General features: G+C 53.1%; 2 protein-coding genes and 1 pseudogene across 3 annotated transcripts in view; all 3 read right to left on the minus strand.

The window, feature by feature from the left end:
• LOC149462960 (NACHT, LRR and PYD domains-containing protein 6-like) overlaps positions 1–24640 on the minus strand; it is a 580167-nt gene that overhangs the window by 526355 nt on the left and 29172 nt on the right. The window lies entirely within an intron of this gene.
• Positions 3073–4071, minus strand: LOC149462967 (uncharacterized; the record flags this gene model as incomplete). Its single annotated transcript, XM_089676095.1, has 1 exon — positions 3073–4071. A coding segment is annotated over one exon (648 nt), but the record flags the coding sequence as incomplete, so codon positions are not given.
• Positions 4118–7889, minus strand: LOC149462968 (uncharacterized; annotated as a pseudogene).

Here is a 24640-nt window from a genome sequence, read left to right on the forward strand (position 1 = left end):
CACTCCTCTCTCTGTACATACCACCCACCGCCATACACTCCGCACTCCTCTCCTGTACATACTACCCACCACCATACACTCCGAACTCCTCCCCTGTACATACTACCCACCGTCATACACTCCGCACTCCTCTCCTGTACATACTACCCACCACCCTACACTCCGAACTCCTCCCCTGTACATACTACCCACAGCCATACACTCCGCACTCCTCTCCCTGTACATACTACCCACCGCCATACACTCCGCACTCCTCTCCTGTACATACTACCCACCGCCATACGCTCCGAACTCCTCCCCTGTACATACTACCCACCGTCATACACTCCGCACTCCTCTCCCTGTACATACTACCCACCACCATACACTCCGAACTCCTCCCCTGTACATACTACCCACAGCCATACACTCCGCACTCCTCTCCCTGTACATACTACCCACCGCCATACACTCCGCACTCCTCTCCTGTACATACTACCCACCGCCATACACTCCGCACTCCTCTCCCTGTACATACTACCCACCGCCATACACTCCACACTCCTCTCCCTGTACATACTACCCACCGCCATACACTCTGCACTCCTTCCCTGTACATACTACCCACCACCATACACTTTGTACTCCTCTCCCTGTACATACTACCCACCACCATACACTCCGCACTCCTCTCCTGTACATACTACCCACCACCATACACTCCGCACTCCTCTCCTGTACATACTACCCATCGCCATACACTCCGCACTCCTCTTGCTGCACATACTACCCACCGCCATACACTCCGCACTCCTCTCCCTGTACATACTACCCACTGCCATACACTCCGCACTCCTCTCCTGTACATACTACCCACCGCCATACACTCCGCACTCCTCTCCTGTACATACTACCCACCGCCATACACTCCGCACTCCTCTCCTGTACATACTACCCACCGCCATACACTCCTCGCTGTACATTCCCTATTTAACATTAACACATTCTGTAAGTCACCCTAGAAGCTATTTAGCCACACCCCTTTTAAGCCATGCCCAATTTTTTGCACAAGTTAAAATACACCCCTCTCTCTCACCCCCCCACCCCCTCCTCTCTTACCCCTTCCTCTCTCTCTTTCTCCCCTCTCTCTCTTACTTTTCCCACATGGCAGCCATCTTTAAACCTGGAAGTGCCCAGTGGCTTCTATGGAAAGAGGTCGGGAACATTCATGCAGTCTTTGCTGCAGTAAATATTTAAATGCCCCTTCTATACAGCTGAGCTGCAATATGTAGGTGTGACTTTGTGTGGGCGTGGCTTGATTGTAGGCAGGGACACATGGGGCCCCATTATCTCTTATTGCCCGGGGGGCCCCATGAGTTGCCAGTCCACCCTCGGTCAATGCTACAGTAAAGGCAGAAATAGGATTCACCAATGTTGCTGCCTCACTCTACAAACAAAGCTTTCCACAATACTAAGAAATAATACCAGAAATGAAGCAAATGTCCGGTTACCATTGCCTGTAAATCACCCCGACACATGAACTACTAAAGGAAACTACACACACCGGCTACTAGTGATGAACCTAACACCCCCTGGTTCGGTTCGCGGTACGACATTCAAATGGACTAAAAGTTTGCTGCGAACATCAAACTTAATGGGACTTGAACTTGCAAATTCAAAAGTGCCAATTTTGAAGGCTTATATGCAAGGTAATGGCCATGAAAGTGGTATGGGGACTCGGGGACTGCCATGAAGGACATGACTTAGTGAAAGATTTTATTTAGAATGTTACAGTTTTGAAAGGGGCAGCCATTTTTCATTTTTTAAAGTGAAAAAAAAATTGGAAAAATCCCTTTAAATATCATGCCTGGGGGGATCCCCCTTAAACTACCTGCAAAGTTGCCCATCTGTACAATGTATAGAACCTGCTGTAGCAGAACTGACTTATTTTTTCTTTAAATGACATGTTTATAAAGAAAAAAAAAATGCGTGGGGTCCCCCCCAAATCTAAACCACATTTGGGTTTTCAATGTATTTTTTGCTTATATTATTTTTGTGTTATTATTACTCTTTATTTACTTGTTTTGTTTTTTCGGGGGAGAGTATTCTCCCCTCTGTCTTATATAGTGTGGGGTGGATACTGAACACTGTGAGAGTGCAGTGTGGGGTGTTTGGAGGGCGAACAGTTGGTGTCTTCACACCCTTCAAGTTATTCTTGATGAGTGCAGGATTGAACCCTGCTCTAAAAATTCAAATTGTATGCACCTCTGATATAGGTGCCGAAAAATTGGGCCTTGAGTGTTGGTGGAGCCTGAACACCGTAACCCCTCACAGTTACTCTTGCTGGGTGCAGGCTGGGGCCCTGCAGTTAAAAATTGTTAACAATTACTGAAAAATTGTCAAAAAATTTAAATTACATGCAGGTGCCGAAAAATTGGGCCTTGGGTGTTGGTGGTGCTCTAAACCAAAAAATTTGTTGGAAGCTACCATCATCAGGATTGAGGAAAAGGATAGGCAGCCTGGGCAGTCTTCAAGGGATCCCAGATCCCTAACAAATGTAATCCATTACATCAGCATCAGGGAGAAGATAGTTGCTGTTGATCCAGGACTGATTCATGTTGATAAATGTCAGCCGGTCAGCGGAGTCTGTGGACAGAAGCGCTCTTTGATACATCACAAAACCTTCAGCAGCACTGAATATACGTTTGGAAAGCACGCTGGATGAAGGACAGGTCAGTAGCTCGATGGCATATTAAGCCAGTTCTGGTCAGTGATCCATCCTCCAAACCCAGTAACCCAGTGGAGGCTCAGCTGGAAAGGTCTCCAAGTCTGCTCTTGTCCCCAGATAATCCTGCACCATATGATGCAGACACGGGCAGTGTGCTGTGGCTGAGGGAACACGACTGCCAATTTCTCTTCCCTCACTGGCACCCCCTCTCTCTAGGTTCACGTCATTCCTTTCCTCATGACTACTGCACCATAGATAGGCTTGTCCACTCCTACTTCCACCATTGCCTATCCATACCACTCCAAACCCCCCCCCCCCCCCCCCTTTAACCAAATAAACTTTACAAAAACATGACACCATTTTTTGGAGTAAATGGCCAACATGGCCTTTTATTAACAACTTCACATTTTACATACATCAACCGTTCCTTAACGGAAACCAAAGAATTGTTGTTGGTCTTCAAAGGCACCCACAAACGATCCAAAATGCACCTGCGGACAACCCTATACACTAGGCCTCCAGCCGCAACCAACCAGCTCGGAGACAACCATACCGTCCGCAGTGCAGCACCACCACCTTCCAGCTAAACCTTGGTTAACTGGGAATATCCACCGGGCCCCCCATACCACGGATGGGGTCCCACACCATTGTTTTCCTTCCCAAGATGAGAACCGCCTCCAAAGACCAACAACCGCCACAGCACGCTGGGTAAGCCCTTACCCATGCGTGCCACGCCACAAACGAACCGCCCGTAGTATGCCGTCCTGCAGCTCCAGGGACCACAAATCCGTGCCCACCGCATTCAAATGCACTCCATCACTGCGAAGGTACCGCCAAGTATCCACCTCCAACTCCACATGCCGAACCACCAATCCCCCATTACGACTAAAAAAGCGCCCCACCTCCCGGTTGACCTTAATCCTGGCCTTGTTGAGCCGCTCCACCGACCGCGCCAAGCGCCAAGAAGTGCGGGCGACCATGTCAGACCACACCACCACCATCCCCGGAAACTCACGCCGCAACTGAAGAAAATCCAGCTTGACATCTCTAACCAGCTCCCGCATGGACCTACCCCCCAAATCGTTGCCACCCGTGTGAATCACCAACACATCCGGTGGCCTATCCAGCCGCGCAAAACGCCGCACCTCTGGCACAACACGACTCCACAACATGCCCGGCACACCTAACCAGCGGACACAAACCTCCCGTCTATCCAACCCCAGCTGCCTGCCATTGGGCCGAACATCAGCCCGCCTGGCCCCCCAAAACACATACGAGTGACCCAGGATCCACACCAGGCACACCGCTCCACCTGAAAGAAAAGAAACAATACCGCCAGAACAATACAGCACAGGGACAGAACCGCAACAACCTCCCACAACCCAAACAAACAAAACACAGGACCGCCAACTAAGCCCGCAACAAATGCGGCCGAACGTATAGGCAAAATCTCTGGGAATCCCACCTACCAATGCGCTTCACCACATCCTCCGACAGCCCCCACCTGGCCGCCTCCGTAGCAGCCCCTATCCGAAACGAGTGCGAAGCATACAAAGACGCATCCAAACCAGCAGCCGTCAAACACCGGCGAAAAACCGCCACAAACTGAAAACGCGTTAAAGGGGAGCCATCAACATGCCTGAAAAAGGACCCCCGCCCCCCAGGGCGACGGGTCAAAAATTCCCGAACCGCCTGAACAGGGCACACCAGTGAACCCGGAAGAGCGAAAAAACGCACCTTCGCACCCCTGCCCAATTGATCCGTCTTAGACCGACGGACCAGAACCTCCACCCAATCACCGGAGCACACAACCTCCTCCACCAACAACCCCCCAAGAACCGACTTGGACGGACTAACGAGCTCCCCAATTCACAAAGCCCCAAAAAAAGCCACCGCAAAGGCAGCCCGAAATAAAACCACCTCAAAATCCGAAGAACACACAGTCCGCAAATGCTCAAACAAAGACCCCAACAACGCGAACGACACCGGACGACGAGAATCCCTACAACGATGAGCCCTCCGATAACCCCGCAAAGCCTGTCGAACCCAAAAATCCTTAGTAAAATCCCGACACCCTTGCAACTTAAAGAAAAACGCCAATGCCGCTAGACGGCGACCCACTGCGGACGCCGACACGCCCCGCTCCAAACTCCGCGCCAAGAAGTACAACACCGCCACATGCACCTCCGGCCCCCAGGGATCAATAGCTACCAGTCCCAACAGCTCCAGCCATTCCCGCCAGACCGTAGAGTAAGCAGACCAAGTCGCCTCACTCACCGACCGCCGGATCCACCCCGCAACGACTCCAAGGCAATCTCCCACAGCCAGTCGGGACAAGGAACCCCGTGTTGCTCTGCCGCCGGCGCCAACTCCCGGAATTTGTCCCACTGAAAACGAGACAAAGCGTCAGGTAAGGTGTTGTCAACCCCAGGGAGATGTACCGCATGGAGAAAAACATTCAGCTGCAAGCAACGCAACACTAAGTGGCGAAGCAGGGCCACCACCGGTCGGGAAGAAGCCGAGACCCTATTGATGACTTGAACCACCCCCAAATTGTCGCAGTGAAAACGCACCTTTTGATTCCGAAAATTCTCCCCCCAAACCTCAACCGCCAAAACCACTGGAAACAGTTCCAACAGCGCAAGGTTACTGAGAAAACCTGCCTCCCGCCAGGAAGCCGGCCACGAGGCCGCACTCCACCGACCCCGGAAATAGGCCCCGTATCCCGCAGAAGCCGCCGCGTCCGTGAACAGCTCCAAGTCAAAATTACTAACCGGGCCCGACATCCAAAGCGCCCGGCCGTTGAAAGAATCCAAAAAGGTGTGCCACAACTGCAAGTCCTCCCGATGCTCCCGAGTCAGCCGAATGAAATGAAAAGGGGAGGCAATACCCGCCGCCGCCGCCGCCAACCGGCGGCAGAACACCCCGACCCATCGGCAGGATCCGACAAGCAAAATTAAGTTTTCCCAACAATGACTGCAAGGGCCGCAGCTGAATTTTACGCTTCCCCTGAACCGCACAAATTTCACCCTGAAGGGCCAACAGCTTCTCTTCCGGCAGCCGGCACTCCATGGCGCCAACATCCAAAACAATGCCCAAGAAAGTCATCACCGAAGCCGGACCCTCCGTCTTGTCAGCCGCCAAAGGAATCCCGAAACGGTCAGCAACGTGCTGCAACGTAGCAAGCAAAACCGCGCACACCCCGGAAGCCGGCGGACCCACGCAAAGAAAATCATCTAAATAATGGATGACCGAATTCACCCCTGAAACATCCCGAACCACCCACTCCACGAACGAACTGAACTTCTCAAACAGCGCACAAGAGATAGAACACCCCATGGGCAAACACCTATCAACGTAAAACGCGCCCTGCCAACGGCAACCCAAAAAACGAAAACTGTCCGGATGAACCGGCAACAGCCAGAACGCCGACTCAATGTCGGACTTCGCCATGAGGGCACCACGCCCATACCGACGAACCCAGAACACTGCCGCATCAAAGGACGTGTAAGACACCGAACACGACTCCGGATCTATAGCGTCATTCACCGACCCCCCCTTAGGGAAGGACAGGTGGTGAATTAACCGAAACGCATTCGGCTCCTTCTTAGGCACAACCCCCAAGGGAGAAACCACCAGATCCGCAAACGGAGCACAAGTAAACGGACCACCCATACGACCCAACCCCACTTCCTTCCGCAACTTAGCCGAAACCACCTCAGCATGCTGCAAGGCCGACCGTAAATTCCGAGCTAAGGGGGGGACCAAAGTCAAAGTACAGGGGATGCGAAAACCCTCCGAAAAACCTGCCGCCAGCAGCACCGCCGCAGCCCGATCAGGATATCTATTTAAGAAAGGCTCCATCCTTTCCACCCGCACCGGCGTCGTCCCTCTTACCCGCAGGCTCTCCGGGAGGGCCTCTACCCCGCCTGAAACAGCGCGAGAAAGGATGGGATCCACCGCACCCGGAACACTCGTGCCTAAACCTACAGGACCCTCCAAAACGACAAGTGCCCTCCTGGAACTGCCAGCAGAAACCCCTACGCTTGGCGGCCGATTGTCCCGGGGAAAACGAACCACCGGCCCCGCCCTGAAAAAACGGACCAGGAGCCCGCGGCGGCGCCATGAGCCGCATCCAAAGGCCAATGTCCTTGTGGTCCCAACGCAAAGACGGGCGAACAGCCCTCCGCTGCCTAAACTGCTCATCGTACCGAAGCCACGCAGACCCGCCGTAAACCCTGTGAGCCTCACTAATGGCGTCCAGGTAACAGAACAACGCCGAGCAATGCTCCGGAGCTTTCTCCCCAATGACACTGGCCATGATTGCGAAAGCCTGCAACCAATTCGCAAAAGTACGGGGGATAAGCCGAAAACGCCGCCGCTCCGCATCCTCCCGTCTACCGTCATCAACCCGGGACCCATCAAACGGAAAACGCTCCAAAGGCAAGAGCGTGAATATGTCCACATACTCCCCGTTCCAAATTTGTTCCCGCACGGCCGACTGCAAATGCGCACCCAAGGGGCCCTCAAAACACACATACACTTCCCCCTTCGCAGAGTCCGCCACGCCGACAGGTCCGGACACCCCCGAACCCTCCCCCAAAACCGCAGAAGGAACCGCAGAACCCATAATCCCAGACTCCGCGGAAACCACCCCAGGCCCAGAACTAAGCGGAGAAGAGACCCCCAGGCCCCGCACTACCCCGCTGTCCTGTCCCGGAACCGCGAGCCCGTCCCCACCGGCCGGCGGGAGCCACGCAGCAACAGGCCCAGGGGTCCCAACACCGCCCCGCTCCAGCCGCCGCACCAAGTCCCGCAAACCGGAAAGTACCTCCCCGAGACCCCCACCAAAACCAGACAGGGGAACGCCGCCAACAAACGCCGCCGAGGCCGCACCCACCGGGGCGGCCTGACCGCCCCCCAGCAGATCCCGCAACGCAGAAGAAAAGGAGACAGACACAGGAACAGGTAACTCACCAGGCTGCCCAGGAGATGCCCCATCAGCCGCGCGCTCCCGCTCCATCGATGAAGAGCGACGAGCCGTCACCCCCGCATCGGGTTCAGACAGCTCGCCCTCCGACCTCTCGTCCACCGCTCGACGACCGGATGGCCTCCCGGTCCCAGGAGCCACGGGTCCCGCAGGGTTGTGCCGCTCCCGACTCCGCCTCTGGGCACCAGCCATGCCTGTCGCCGGCCCTGGGCTCCGTCCAGCAGCACTCCCAGCTGCACTCCGCCCAGCGCTGCACGTCTTCTTCCGTCTTCTGGGAGCCCCGGCTCCCGACTGTCCAGGGGGCCCACCAGCCGCATCAGGGGACAGCCCAGCAGCCGCAGCTGACCGCCTCCCGCGCCGAGCTCCCTCCCTGACAGGTACTATGTCAGCGGAGGAGCCGGTAAATGCACTCCCTCTCCTGCCTCCACGCCGTGCGGGCGGGGGGGAGGGACTACCCGACGAAACCCCGCCCGCCGAGCTCACTGCACGTCCTCCTCTCCGTGCGGGCGGGGGGGAGGGGCCACTCGGCGAAACCCCGCCCACCAAACTCATTCCACGGCCTCCTCTCCGTGCTGGCGGGGCGGAGGGCCCACTCGGCGAAACCCCGCCCGCCGAGCGCACTCCACGGCCTCCTCTCCGTGCTGGCGGGGTGGAGGGGCCACTCGGCGAAACCTCGCCCGCCGAGCACACTCCACGTCCTCCTCTCCGTGCGGGCGGGGGGGAGGGGCCACCCGACGAAACCCCGCCCGCCGAGCTCCGCCATCGCCGGGGATTCCTCCCGGCACCGCCGCTAGCAGAGGCCAGTGAGCGCCCTGCCAGCGGGGCCGGAGGGTCCCGAGGGGGGCTCCCAACGCGGCGCTGAGCTCCAGGGGGTGGGGCCAGACTGAAGCGCTCCGGAGGCCTAGACCTCCGAGCACGTGGGCGCACCCGCCCCCCCACTGCTGGTGACAAGCCCGGGTCTCCCAACAGATCAGAGACCCGGCCCTGCAACCAGCCCATACCTCGCTCTTCTGCCGCCTCCCGAAGCTGTGCCACCAGGACCTCCATGCCGCAGGTCAGATAGGAGGGGGAATTTTCAGGACCCAGCTCACATGAAGCTCTGGTCCTTGCACTCATTCAGCTGCACTGATGCCCCTTCCGCAGCAACCCCCACCCTACGGTGCCACAGACACCTCCTACACTCCACATCTGCCAATCCCGTAATTCCCAATCCATTCCCCACCCCTTGGAGCTAAATTTTTAACCCTTTACGTTCCCTACCACTCTGGGCCTAGTCATGTATGCCCTGCGCTATTTCCATTCTTCCCTATTCGCTACGGGCATTTCTTTCTGGGAACCAACATCGGAGCATTCATATTGCTGCGCATCCTCCAGCAGCATGGGACTGACACTGTGATCACATAATTCTAGTGACTCCTCCGTGCATGATGGTAGGACTATGGAAGGAGCAGCTGTGGTGGACAAGGAGCCTGTGGAACAGGTCACTTTGGCAGCTGCGGTGGAAGGCAAAATAGTATGAGCCTCGGTGACAGAGGATGAGGAGGATGAGGATGGCTGCATTATCCCCTCCCCCACCTCTGCATGTTGTGGCTCAATAATACAGCCAGAACCAGAAAAAAGGACAAGAGTGCCCTGCCTGCACCATGTCCAAGACCACCACTTTTCACTGTGAACACTGTGCTTGTCCTCTATTAGCTGCCTGTGAGCATCTGCCTCTCCTTGTTGACCTTTTGGACATGATGGGGATTTTTCAACTTTATTTTCTATGTGGGATGGGATTTTGATGCTTGGGTGCAATATGATTGTGCTTGGTGAACTATAAACTGTTTTATTATTTTTTGCTCCTTTAACATCGCACAAGGCTACCACTATAACACCGCGCCGGGCTACCGCTATAACACCACATCGAGCTACCGCTATACCACCGCTCCGTGCTACCGCTATACCACCGCTCCGGGCTGCCGCTATAACACTGCACCTGGCTACCGCTATAGCACCACACCGAGCTACCACTATAACACCACATCGAGCTACCACTATAACACCGCGCCGGGCTACCGCTATAACACCACATCGAGCTACCGCTATACCACCGCTCCGTGCTGCTGCTATAACACCGCGCCGGGCTACCGCTATACCACTGGTCCGGGCAACCACTATAACAACGTGCCGGGCTACTGCTATAACACAGCGCCGGGCTACCGCTATAACACCACATCGAGCTACCACTATACCGACCGCTCAGTGCTACCGCTATAACACCGCGCCAGGCTACCGCTATAACACTGCACCTGGCTACCGCTATAACACCACACCGAGCTACCACTATAACACCGCGCCGGGCTACCGCTATAACACCACACCGAGCTACTACTATAAAACCGCGCCGGGCTGCCGTTATAACACTGCACCTGGCTACCGCTATAACACCACACCGAGCTACCGCTATAACACCACACCGAGCTACCACTATAACACAGCACCGGGCTACCGCTATAACACCACATTGAGCTACCACTATAACACCACATTGAGCTACCACTATAACACTGCGCCGGGCTACCGCTATAACACCACACCGAGCTACTACTATAACACCGCGTCGGGCTGCCGTTATAACACTGCACCTGGCTACCGCTATAACACCACACCGAGCTACCGCTATAACACCGCACCAAACTACTACTATAACACCGCACCGGGCTACCACTATAACACCACATCTAGATACCACTATACCGACCGTTCCGTGCTACCGCTATAACACCACACCGAGCTACTACTATAACACCGCGTCGGGCTGCCGTTATAACACTGCACCTGGCTACCGCTATAACACCACACCGAGCTACCACTATAACACCGCACCGAGCTACCGCTATAACACCACACCGAGCTACCACTATAACACCGCACCGGGCTACCACTATAACACCACATCGAGCTACCGCTATACCACCGCTCCATGCTACCGCTATAACACCGCGCAGGGCTACCGCTATAACACTGCACCTGGCTACCGCTATAGCACCACAGCAAGCTACCACTATAACACCGCGCCGGGCTACCGCTATAACACCACATCGAGCTACTGTTATAACAACGCGCCGGGTTGCCGCTATAACACTGCACCTGGCTACCGCTATAACACCACACCAAGCTACCACTATAACACCGCGCCGGGCTACCGCTATAACACCACATCGAGCTACCGCTATAACACCACACCGGGCTGCTGCTATAACACTGCACCTGGCTACCGCTATAGCACCACAGCAAGCTACCACTATAACACCGCGCCGGGCTACCGCTATAACACCACATCGAGCTACTGTTATAACAACGCGCCGGGCTGCCGCTATAACACTGCACCTGGCTACCGCTATAACACCACAGCAAGCTACCACTATAACACAGCGCCGGGCTACCGCTATAACACCACATCGAGCTACTGTTATAACAACGCGCCGGGCTGCCGCTATAACACTGCACCTGGCTACCGCTATAACACCACACCAAGCTACCACTATAACACCGCGCCGGGCTACCGCTATAACACCACATCGAGCTACCGCTATAACACCACGCCGGGCTGCTGCTATAACACTGCACCTGGCTACTGCTATAACACCACACCGAGCTACCTCTATAACACCGCGCCGGGCTGCCGCTATAACACCACATCGAGCTACCGCTATACCATCTATGCGGGCTGCCGCTATAACACAGCGCCAGGCTACCGCTATACCACCACTCCGGGCTGCAGCTATAACACAGCGCCGGGCTACCGCTATAACACCACAACGGGCAACCACTATAACACCACGCTGGGCTATTGCTATAACACCACGCCTGGTACTCTATAATACTGCGCCAGACTATCACTATAACACGGCGCTGGGCTATCGCTATAATACCGCACTGGGCTACCGCTATAATACCGCGCCGGGCTACCGCTATAACACCATGCCGGGTTATCGCTATAACACGGCGCCGGGCTACCGCTATAACACCACATCGGGTACTCTATAACACCACGCTGGGTACTCTATAACAACGTGCCGTGCTATCGCTATAACACCGTGGCGGGCTACCGCTATAACACTATGCTGGGTACTCTATAACACCGCGCCGGGCTACTGCTATAACACCACGGTGGGTACTCTATAACACCGCGCCGTGCTATCACTATAACACGGCGCCGGGCTATCGCTATAACACTACGTTGGGTACTCTATAACACAGCGCCGGGCTATTGCTATAACACGGCACCGGGCTGCCGCTATAGCACCATGCCGGGTAATCTATAACACCGCACCGGGCTACCAATATAACACCATGCTGGGTACTCTATAACACTGCGCTAGGCTATTGCTATAACACCGCGGCGGGCTACCGCTATAACACCGCGCCGGGCTACCGCTATAACACCACGGCGGGCTACCGCTATAACACTGCGGCGGGCTACCGCTATAACACCACGCCGGGCTACCGCTATAACACCGCACGAGACCGCTCCCATAACACACTTGCAAGGAAGCAGTATCATCAGCCTTAAATAGTGTGGGGCGTGGTCTTAGCCCCTTTGCCATGATTGGCCAAAGTCACTAAGACTTTGGCCAATCATGGCTCTTCCTGAGAACTCAGCTGTGATTGCCCAAAGCATTACACCTGGCCTGTGGTCAGGTGCAATGCTCTGGACAATCACAAAGCATGTTTTACATTTTGTGAGCACGTGGGCAAACTTCCTATTGAACACCCTTACAATTCAAGTGTTCAGTGAACACAAGAACAGCCAATGTTCGAGTTGAACTTATGCTCAACGCAAACCTCAGCCTATCCCTAGTCAAAATATACTGCAGTTGTGATCTGCAACAGATGTCAGTGTTAAATTAGCACATCTTCAAGCACATGTAACAAATGCAGTGTATTTCCCTGTACCGGATAATGGTATCCATTCATATTGCGTTTATTAAAGTAGTGAATGCACTTCCTTTGGTGTGGTCCAGTGTAATTCATCCCATTCAAAATGAATGGGTTCAAATTGCACCACATGTGAATCACACAGGAACATGCAGAACATTCCTGGGTGATTCCTGGTGTGAACCAACCCTGAAGGTGTTCCTTGGATTTGGGTCCCTCTATGTATTTGTAAAAACGTCTCACCTGTGTGGTATCCTCATACTCAGGAGATGTATCAGAATGTATGTGTGGTTGTAACTGGAAGTATTCCCATGCTGTGTGTGATAAGTAATTTGTAAGATTGATAACTTTATGAAAAAAATACATTTAGTTTACTTACAGAGAAAAGTGATGGCAGAAAAAAGATCAAGCGGTCCATCGAGTCTGCTCCATTTTTATTTTTGAGCTATTTTTTTTTTTTTTTAACTTTATTTCCCCCAAAAAATAGTGACAAAAAATTACAAATTTCATATTTCTTACTTACAGGGGTCACTAGAGTTAAAGGAGTCATTGAAGTCATTGGAGCATACAGAGGTCGCTGGAGACAGACGTTACTAGAGACACGGGTCTCACAGTGAGTACCAGTCATAGGATGACACATGATGCTCTGGGGGCACTGTGTGACATAGGATGCTGTGGTGTCACTGCAATACACAGGATGCTTTGTGATCCCTGCATAACACAGCATTCTCTGGGGTCACAGGATGCACAGGAGCCACAGGGGTCTAAGGATTGGACAGGGTAAATGAAGACACAGTAGTCACTGGAGACACAAGAGTGCATAGGGCTCACATGGTTTCTTTAAGAAACAGGAGTCACTGCTGCCATATGAGTGCACAGGGTCACTGTAGCCACAGGTGCCACTGAAGACCCAAGAACACATTGGGGTCACTGGAGACATGAGAGCATACAGGAGTCATTGTAGACACAGGAGTCACTGAAGTGCACAACGGTCACATGGTACCTTAAGACTCTGGGGCAAAGGGTCCACTGGGGACACAACAGTCACTGTTGACACTGGGGCCACAGGAGTCCACAGAGGTAAAAGAGTCCCTGAATGTACAGGAGTGCCAGTAGAGGTGATTGTTACATTGGCTCAGATGTGTCTCTGCCCATTCTTTTCAGGGGATATCTGACTATAGCCAGATTTATTGTAATCCTGCCTATATCCAGACTATGAAGCTGGAGGATCATTATGACATTTTGGGCCATTGGCGGAGGGTGGAAGCCAGGGGAGCACTATGAAATTCTGGGTCATTGGTCGGGAGGCCATTATGACAGTCAGGTAGAAATGGCAGCTCTGCAGCCGTGACTTTGGCCACAGTGTCCAGGATGTGAATCTGGTCCACAACACTCAGAACCTCATGAATGGGCATCAAAGCTGACCCTACGCCCTCTTATAAAGCGGTCGCACTGTTGAAATTTCAAAGCCACAAAATGATGACTTCCATTGACCTCAAGGAGATGCGACTGGAAGAGCTCCAGCTGAACCTCACGAAAAGTCTGAACTCTTTCTATGAAATTGGCATATGATTTTTTTCCATGGATTTCAAGTACAGGAAAATCATATAAGATCTGCACTCCTTTCTACCATAATATTCCATCGCTGGAACAAAAATCACAGGAAACTACACAAAAAAGAAAAAAAAAAAAGATTGCCAGCGTGTCCAAAAGTCACCCATGTAACCCCATCAAAATCATCCCTCAATCAACCTTTATTTAATCCTAATGAACTCCCCCTTTCCTTCCAAAGTAGGTTCAGGGCCCATTCACACACGTTATACTATGAAGGGCACTGCAACGCACCTACGCGTGACATCATGTACCATAAAACGTTAAACGGGTTATTTATTTTTTGGTTGATATATTTGTGGATTTTTGTTTGTAATTCTTTAGAAAATAAAGAAAAATAAAAAGAGTTGTGTTTGTAAATAAAAATTCCATGGTGTTCAGGAGGGGCCCTTGGATAGGTACCCGGCCGGGAGGGATCACGAACACCACTCCTTGGTACTCTGGGCTTTTGTGGTACAATCAGGAATTGACATGGAGACCATACATACAGGTCATGGCACTCAGGAGGACAATACAGTTTATTACAGATCACTGCGATATAATGAATATTGATGTTACTGAAAGACAGCTTCTATGGGTGGAGAGATGATCATTCATGCTGCACCTACCCAATGAAAGAAATCTCGGATGGTTCTTAGACAGGTCATTCATTCAACCTCTAATTTGATAGGAGTGACGGGAACAGACGTGTGTCGGTGGTTGGCGGGTTATTTCTTTTGGTGTGTTGGTGGGTTATTGACATGGATCTGCATCTCCGGATGACATCATTGATGATGGATGTATATTATGGGACCTTTTTTTTAAAGAACTTCTCAAAAACTGTGTCTGTCCACATTTACACTTTGAATTCACATTGTAGGTAAAGGGGGTCTGCCAGATTCCAATTAGCTACATGCCAAAAGACCCCCACAACCACTGCACCAGGGTTGTGGGGAAGAGGCCCTTTTCTTCATCAACACAGGGACAAGAGACTTTGCCATCGAGGAGCCCAATTAGCAATGGAGCCTGGGAGAATGTGGCCTGGTATGGTTCAGGAGGTGTGCATGCCCCCCCCCCCCCGCTTTACTTTATTGTCAGGCTGCATGCTCAGATGAGGGTGTGTAGATGATATTTGGGGTAACCCCATGCCTTTCTTTTTGTTGTGAGGGTCATCATTATCATCTATATGAGACTATCATCTAGGACAGGGGTCTCCAAACTCATTAAACATAGGGCTTCATTTAGCATCAATCCAAAAAAGGAATATTAGGCCCATTTGTTGTCCCTGAGGATGTAAGTAGCATACAGGTTTGCATCAAAGCTAAAAATCCCTGTTTGGACAGGTCAAAATTTCTGAGAGCTTGGGCAAACATTTAGTATCAGAAGAAAAAAAAATTGTCTTTTTGTTTTTAACAACAACAATGGACATAGGACACAGATTTGCACCACAGCTGGAAAACCACTTTGAAAAGTCTGCAATTTCTGAGAGATTGAGTGGGCTGACCTTGCATTTACATTCCGGGAGGAAAATTGTCTTTTTTCCAACACTGATGATGGAAATAGCACATAGGTTTGTACCGCAGCTAAACATCTTGTTTGGACAGGCTGCAATTTGTCAGAGAGTGAGTGGGCATTTAGCATCAGAAAATAAACGGCTGTAACACAGGATGGAAAAATCATACCGCTTAGCACCACAAACAACCAACGGATCTGGACAGTTTGCAAATTTGGAGGCTTGGAGCAGGCAAGTATTTTACACCAGGCAAGTTGATACCGGCATCTTTGTAGTGGATACTGAAGCTGGAAAAGCATGCATCGTAGCATCACATCTCTGAAGCTTTCATTGTCAAGGAACCAATTTATGAGGGAGAGAGTAAACAGACTGGAATTTGCCCCAAATACCGGTTTCCTTTTTCATCAAATGAGGAAGGACAAACTTGTACAGATTTTATGCACACCTTTTTAAAGCGGAGTTCCACCCATTTTTCATACTTTACCTGATTATGTTGTCCCTGTGAAATAAAGAACAAGTTGGATATTTTTTTTTTAATATACATACCTTTAAATCCACTGCAAGCCTGCAGTTCCAGTCCCGACCACCTAGATGATGATGTCATAAGGCGATTTGCAAGGTCTCCTGGGATGTCGTTTACTGTATCCCAAAGCACAGGAGTCCTTTGGTTTCCTGTAATCGTGGGACTTGGAAACCGGAAATGATGCAAATGTACAGGTTGACTGATGGGGGCGGGGGCAGGAACTTGAGCCGTCCCCACCATTGTTATGGCAACCTGTACTACACACGTCGCGCCGAGCAGTGTCTGTACTGTGCAGGAGCGAGAATGAGTGGTGTATGCTGGGATAGCCAGCAGCACCGATTCCCAGAAATAAATACCTGCGGGCTTCAGCTTCCCACAGCCATTATGGCGCCAGCCTGCTTCCGAGATCATGGTACATTTTTAATATTTACTAAGTAATTACAATGCTTTTACTATTGAATTATTCCAGTTGTTAATGATATTTGGAAGGTCATCGTGGATCTGCTTTTACTAAAATGTATTATGGGGACTGGAGCTCCGCTTTAAGAATGTCTAATATTTGGGGCGTGTCCAAGATGGCGACCGGAGCGGCCGCATAATCCGGAGCTCCGGCGCCGTATTCCGGAATCCGCTGCCATCCGTGCAGCAGCGGATCACAGTGGAGCAGCGGAGGGCCCTGGTATCATTCCGGATACCTGGGAGGTAGACTCCGGGCGATATTTCCGCCCTTCGTGGCGGCGGACGTCCGCGGCCTGGTGCGGCCGTGTGGGCCGGGGCTCCGGCACCTCCTATCCGCATCCACTGCCATCCGGGCTGTGGGGGATCACCCGAGGACGTCTGCAGTGTCCTCTGTATCACAGAGGCTGAGAGAGGGACGTCGCTGAGTGTTGCTGCTCCCCGCGGCGGCGGCGGCGGCGACGACGTTTGCGGCCTATACCATCTGCCAGAGGCCTCCTTTCACCTGGTCACAGTGAGTAGGGGGTACAGGTGGCATCCTGTTATTATGATCTCCCCACAGTGATTTGGGGAGTGGGCCTCATATTAATAGCCCCAGAGCCCATCTTCTTCTGTGACTGTGGCCCTTGCTGGGCTCAGAGGCCTACTGGGGCCTTGATACTGCCCCGGAGGGTGTCTCCCTGCGGGGCCCTGTGCTCAGAATCGGAGGTCCTCTGCTTCCTGCTTCCCACCCATCCCTCTCGTGTCCTGAGTTGGGATCTGGTGCCATCATCCTGCTCCGGAGTGAAATTTTTGCTGGTTGCTGTGACTTATGTTCTATCTACCCTTTCAAGGCTTGTTGAATATTTTTACAATATAATGTTATCGCAGATGGGTTTGACAGCATTCATGTAACTACAACCCTGAACTTATTTTGGGCGCTATAGGTGTCAGGGATCCCGAGTCCTCGGCGATCGCGGCGGCGGCCGCGCATGCGCAGTAGCGATCGCGGCCGCACCAATGGGAGAGCAGGGTGCTCTATTTAAAGCTGCCCTGTGCATCTCCAAGTTGCCGCAAGGTCTCTTTTCCTGTCCTGTTAGTACGTTTCCTTGTTGCCAAACTCTGCCTGTTCTGTTTTATGCTGACCTTCTCTTGCTCTGACCCCGGCTCGTTCCTGACCATCCCTCTGCCTGACCCTCGGTACCACGCTGCCCGCTACCTGCTGAACCTGACTTGTGACCCCGACCATTCTCCGCTTACTCCCCCTGTACCACGCTGCCCGCACAATACCGACCCGGCTAGTCTGACCTCGCCTACTCCTGACAGTCGCCCATCCATCCCGCTCGGATCGGGATCTGTCATCCCATCCATCCCGCTCGGATCGGGATCTGTCGTCCCCTTCACAGCAGGCTCATCCCGGGCACATACCCTCAGCGGGACCCCTCTGCCGCCGCCGGGGGTGCCCAGGAACGCGACCTGGTTTCAGTCTTGCACCAAGTCCATCCCCACCATCAGGGGCCCTGGTGAAAAGGCAGACTGGGACTTAGACTCCGTGTCCTGGGAAACCCCGTGCCGTGGACCACTAGAGATCCCGTTGGGCGGAGCCTGACAGTACCTTACGGCCATGACTGAGCCTGGAAGGGGAACTTCCCCTCTGAACGACATCTGCCAACAAATGGAGACCCTTACACTGGGAATTAGGGGCCTACAGGAAGGTTATACGGAATTGGACAGTCGCATGCAGACCTTAGCTACCTCTACCAGGGGGCCTGGGGAACCCACTAGGGAGACACCGGGGTTGTTACCCGCACCAGAACCCCGTGTCCCCACACCGGAGCGTTTTTCTGGAGACCGAAGTAGATTCAGGGCCTTTCGTAACTCCTGTCAGCTTTACTTTGACCTCCAGCCTCTGACCTTTTCCTCCGAATCGGTGAGGGTAGGGTTCATTATTTCCCTACTACAGGGGGGACCCCAGGACTGGGCCCACCGGCTCCGAGAGAATTGAGACCCACTATTGAAGTCGGTGACAGTATTTTTTGAGGCTATGGCCCTCTTGTATGACGACCCGCTGTGCACCGCAACGGCCGAGAGGGCCCTATATACGCTCAGGCAGGGTCACCGGACAGTGGAGGACTATGCCGCGGAATTCAGGCTTTGGCGTAGTGACAGCCAATGGAACGAGGCGGCTCTGCACCACCAGTTCCGCGTAGGGTTAGCTGAATCCCTGAAGGACGAATTGGCCCGAATAGACATACCTAGCACTTTGGAGGCCTTAATAGCTTTGACTATTCGAATTGACCGCCGGTTGCGGGAGCGCAGGCAGGAAAGGTGCAACCAAGGACAAGGACCAACTGGAACACCCCCTCAGGCTTCAACCCAGTTGCAGCCGGCAAGCCAGAATCAGGATGCTATGGATACACCCGAGACCGGGCTATCGGGAAGGATCCGGCCGACACTTACACCTGAGGAACGCCAGAGGCGTCTTACCAACCATCTCTGCCTCTACTGTGGGGGAGCAGACCATGTGGTACGTACCTGTCCAGCCAAGAGGGGTAAGTGTTCTGCTGTTTTCTCTACGGTCACTTCTAACAGTGTGGGCAACACTAGTTATCTAGCGGTACCTGTATCACTTCAGCTGCCGGGGAGAACAGTGGTGACCACGGCTGTTGTGGATTCTGGGGCGTGTAGTTGCTTCATAGATTTAGACTTTGCAGTTCAGCAACAAATTCCTCTACAAACCAAGGAGGTGGGATTGAATATTTTCTAGCAGATGGGTCACGTATTAAGTCAGGGGTGGTGGACCACGAGACCCCACCTATCCGTACTACCGTATCGACCTATCATGAAGAACTTCTTCGGTTGGACGCCATAGCATCCCCATTATTTCCAATTATTTTGGGGCTCCCGTGGTTACGAGCCCATAATCCCCAGGTGGATTGGAAGGCGGGTTCTATCCAGTTCCTCTCCACATACTGCCAGCAGCATTGCCTCCCTAAGATCCCCCCGATTCCGCCGACTTTGTTGTGTCTAGAGACAGATGCGGAGCTGGCGCCAGTCATTCCTTCAGCCTACCATAGTTTTTTGGATGTATTTAGCAAGTGGGGGGCGGACACTCTCCCCCCGCACCGAGCTTATGACTGCCCAATTGATCTCCTCCCAGGGTCGGAAATCCCATTTGGGCGGATATTCCCCTTATCCGAACGGGAGTTAGGGGTACTAAAAGAATACATCGATGAAAACCTCCATAAGGGGTTTATTAGACCCTCCACGTCACCAGCCGGGGCGGGCATTTTCTTTGTGGAGAAATAGGACAAGTCCCTCCGGCCCTGCGTAGATTACCGGGACTTGAATAAAGTCACGGTGAAGAACCGTTACCCACTACCACTAGTCCCCGAACTTTTTCAGAGGCTGAAGTCAGCATCTGTCTTCACTAAACTAGACTTGAGAGGTGCCTATAATTTAGTCCGTATCAGAGAGGGGGACGAGTGGAAGACAGCATTCCGTACCAGATTCGGACACTATGAATATTTGGTTATGCCCTTCGGCCTATGCAACGCCCCTGCCACCTTCCAGCATTTCATAAACGATGTGTTCAGGGACTACCTAGATATCTTCGTCATCGTATACCTGGACGATATCCTTGTTTTTTCCCCAACCTTGGAGGACCATAGAGGTCACGTGAGGCGTGTGTTAGAACGGCTCCGCCAACACAGCTTATATGCCAAGGCAGACAAGTGCTGCTTTGAACAAAGTAGTATTTTGTTTCTGGGTCTAACCATCTCTCCCACGGGAATAGCCATGGATCCCCAAAAGGTTTCGGCCATTTTAGATTGGCCAGCCCCCACCGACAAGAAAGCGGTCCAACGCTTCATCGGCTTCGCAAACTTTTACAGAAAGTTCATTAAGAACTTTTCGGGCCTAGTGTCCCCGATCACCCAGCTGACCAGGCAGGGGGTTCGCTTCCAATGGACACCTGAGGCACACAGGGCTTTCGAAACCTTAAAAGAATTGTTTACGGCAGCTCCCATTTTGAGCCACCCTGATTCATCCTTGCCATATATCTTGGAGGTGGACACATCCGAGAATGCGGTCGGGGCGATCCTGTCCCAGAGGAAGGGCATCAAAGAGCTCATGCACCCGGTGGCTTTCTTCTCCAGGAAACTAACTCCTGCGGAAAGGAATTATGATATCGGGGATCGGGAGCTCTTGGCGATCAAGGTGGCACTAGAGGAATGGAGATACTTGTTAGAGGGAGCGGTACACCCAATATTGATTTTTCCGGATTATAAGAACCTAGAATATCTGAGGACAGCTAAACGTCTGAGGCCACGTCAAGACAGGTGGGCGCTGTTCTTTTCACGGTTCTTTTTCCATATAACCTATAGGCCAGGGTCTAAGAGCACAAAACCAGACGCGCTCTCCCGCATGTTTGGGGATCCCGAAGAGAATCCCAAGCCAGACACTATCCTGTCCCCAGGAAATTTCCTAGCCCTCCAATCGGAGCTCCATTCGCAACTGCAGACCGCGTCCGTAGGGATGCAATGTCCACCCGGTGTCCCCTTACTAAATAGGGAAGGACTTTTCTGGAAGGAGGATCAGATTATGGTCCCTGAGGAGGCCCGTACATTGGTATTAGGATACTGCCATGATCACCCGCTGGCCGGGCACTTTGGGGTACGTAAGACCTTGGAGCTGCTGCAGAGTACTTTCTGGTGGCCTAATATGGCCAGAGAGTGCGAAACCTACATAAAGACCTGTCCCGTTTGTCAGAGAAACAAACCCACTAGGAATAAAGCTTGGGGCCTCTTGCGCCCATTACCCATACCCGACAGGCCATGGACCATGATTTCCATTGATTTTATCGTGGAACTTCCACCCTCTCAGGACCACACAGCAATCTTCGTGATTGTCGACCGCCTGTCCAAAATGGCCCATTTTGTACCTCTAAAGGACACACCTACGGCCCTTGAGACAGCACGTGTGTTTATTAAGGAAGTGGTAAGACTCCACGGAATTCCCAGGGATATTGTATCTGACAGAGGGGTTCAGTTTACGTCCAGGTTCTGGAAAGCTCTATGTGAAACCCTGGGAATTAAGTTATCGTTCTCTTCAGCTTATCACCCACAGACCAATGGCCAGACGGAGCGTACAAACCAGACCCTAGAGCAGTACCTCAGGTGCTATACCACCTTCCTCCAAGATGACTGGTTTACTCTCCTGCCGCTTGCGGAATTCGCATACAACAATTAGAGATGAGCGAAGTATTCAAAAATTTGATTCGACTGATTCGGCGAATTCGTGGACAATATTCGATTTGAGTCGAATATATTCGCTGTGAATTTAACTTAAAAAAGGGTGTTTCTAGGCTTCAGAGAGACTTAATATTAGTGCAGAACACTGTACCTTTAATTTAAATGCCCTTGGAGTCTGCTGGGGAAGAGAAATAATACTGACAGTCAGTATGACAAGCAGATGAGTGCCGTCGATCTTAGAATCACCGCACACTTCACTCATTTGGCCAGTCACGGGGCCAAAACCAGTGTTTGGAGCCACAGTGTGGCGGTGGAGGCAGCAGCAATGGGAGGCCATACAGCAACCTATGACAAAATGGAAACCAGCAGGAGTGTGAGGAGACCTCAAAGTGGCACATGGCAGAGTGGGAGCAATGGGAGGCCGTACAGGGACCCAGGTCACACTGTGGGACCAGCAGCAGCGTGACCAGGCGGTACGGGGGCCAATGGCAGATTTGACCTCGTTCATCCCATAGTCCTGCCGACTCACGAATAGCGTGGCCTCCTCAAAGGGCCTGAGCAAGCGCAGGTGTCACGCATGAGCTGCCAATGGCTGACATCTAAGTTACACAGGGAGTACCTTTATCCGCTTTTAACATCAGGAAATCTGTGATGGCCTTTCGCTGTTCGTAAAGGCGGTCTAACATATGTAGGGTTGAATTCCACCTTGTTGCAACGTCACAGCATGAGGAGTCGGTACGGGGGCCCATGGCAGATTACGTGCCTGGCAGCAGCAATGGGAGGCCCGTAATCTGCCAGCACCCTATGTCAAAAAATTGAACACACCAGCAGTGTGAGGAGACCTCAAAGTGGCACATGGCAGAGTGGAAGCAATGGGAGGCCGTACAGGGACCCAGGTCACACTGTGGGACCAGCAGCAGCGTGACCAGGCGGTACGGGGGCCTATGGCCGATTTGGGGCCTGGCGGCACCTATGGAAGGCCTGTAATCTGCCAGCAACCTATGACAAAATGGAAAACCGCAGGAGTGTGAGGAGACCTCAAAGTGGCACATGGCAGAGTGGGAGCAATGGGAGGCCGTACAGGGACCCAGGTCACACTGTGGGACCAGCAGCAGCGTGACCAGGCGGTACGGGGGCCCATGGCCGATTTGGGGCCTGGCGGCACCTATGGAAGGCCTGTAATCTGCCAGCAACCTATGACAAAATGGAAAACCGCAGGAGTGTGAGGAGACCTCAAAGTGGCACATGGCAGAGTGGGAGCAATGGGAGGCCGTACAGGGACCCAGGTCACACTGTGGGACCAGCAGCAGCGTGACCAGGCGGTACGGGGGCCCATGGCCGATTTGGGGCCTGGCGGCACCTATGGGAGGCCTGTAATCTGCCAGCAACCTATGACAAAATTGAAAACCGCAGGAGTGTGAGGAGACCTCAAAGTGGCACATGGCAGAGTGGGAGCAATGGGAGGCCGTACAGGGACCCAGGTCACACTGTGGGACCAGCAGCAGCGTGACCAGGCGGTACGGGGGCCCATGGCCGATTTGGGGTCTGGCGGCACCTATGGGAGGCCTGTAATCTGCCAGCAACCTATGACAAAATGGAAAACCGCAGGAGTGTGAGGAGACCTCAAAGTGGAACATGGCAGAGTGGAAGCAATGGGAGGCCGTACAGGGACCCAGGTCACACTGTGGGACCAGCAGCAGCGTGACCAGGCGGTACGGGGGCCCATGGCCGATTTGGGGCCTGGCGGCACCTATGGGAGGCCTGTAATCTGCCAGCAACCTATGACAAAATGGAAAACCGCAGGAGTGTGAGGAGACCTCAAAGTGGCACATGGCAGAGTGGAAGCAATGGGAGGCCGTACAGGGACCCAGGTCACGCTGTGGGACCAGCAGCAGCGTGACCAGGCGGTACGGGGGCCCATGGCCGATTTGGGGCCTGGCAGCACCTATGGAAGGCCTGTAATCTGCCAGCAACCTATGACAAAATGGAAAACCGCAGGAGTGTGAGGAGACCTCAAAGTGGCACATGGTAGAGTGGAAGCAATGGGAGGCCGTACAGGGACCCAGGTCACACTGTGGGACCAGCAGCAGCGTGACTAGGCGGTACGGGGGCCCATGGCCGATTTGGGGCCTGGCGGCACCTATGGAAGGCCTGTAATCTGCCAGCAACCTATGACAAAATGGAAAACCGCAGGAGTGTGAGGAGACCTCAAAGTGGCACATGGCAGAGTGGGAGCAATGGGAGGCCGTACAGGGACCCAGGTCACACTGTGGGACCAGCAGCAGCGTGACCAGGCGGTACGGGGGCCCATGGCCGATTTGGGGCCTGGCGGCACCTATGGAAGGCCTGTAATCTGCCAGCAACCTATGACAAAATGGAAAACCGCAGGAGTGTGAGGAGACCTCAAAGTGGCACATGGCAGAGTGGGAGCAATGGGAGGCCGTACAGGGACCCAGGTCACACTGTGGGACCAGCAGCAGCGTGACCAGGCGGTACGGGGGCCCATGGCCGATTTGGGGCCTGGCGGCACCTATGGGAGGCCTGTAATCTGCCAGCAACCTATGACAAAATGGAAAACCGCAGGAGTGTGAGGAGACCTCAAAGTGGCACATGGCAGAGTGGGAGCAATGGGAGGCCGTACAGGGACCCAGGTCACACTGTGGGACCAGCAGCAGCGTGACCAGGCGGTACGGGGGCCCATGGCCGA

The sequence above is a fragment of the Staurois parvus genome, unplaced genomic scaffold (genome assembly GCF_062004578.1).
Source record: "Staurois parvus isolate SC_StPar_1 unplaced genomic scaffold, SC_StPar_1.0 ptg000164l, whole genome shotgun sequence".
Classification (NCBI taxonomy): domain Eukaryota; kingdom Metazoa; phylum Chordata; class Amphibia; order Anura; family Ranidae; genus Staurois; species Staurois parvus.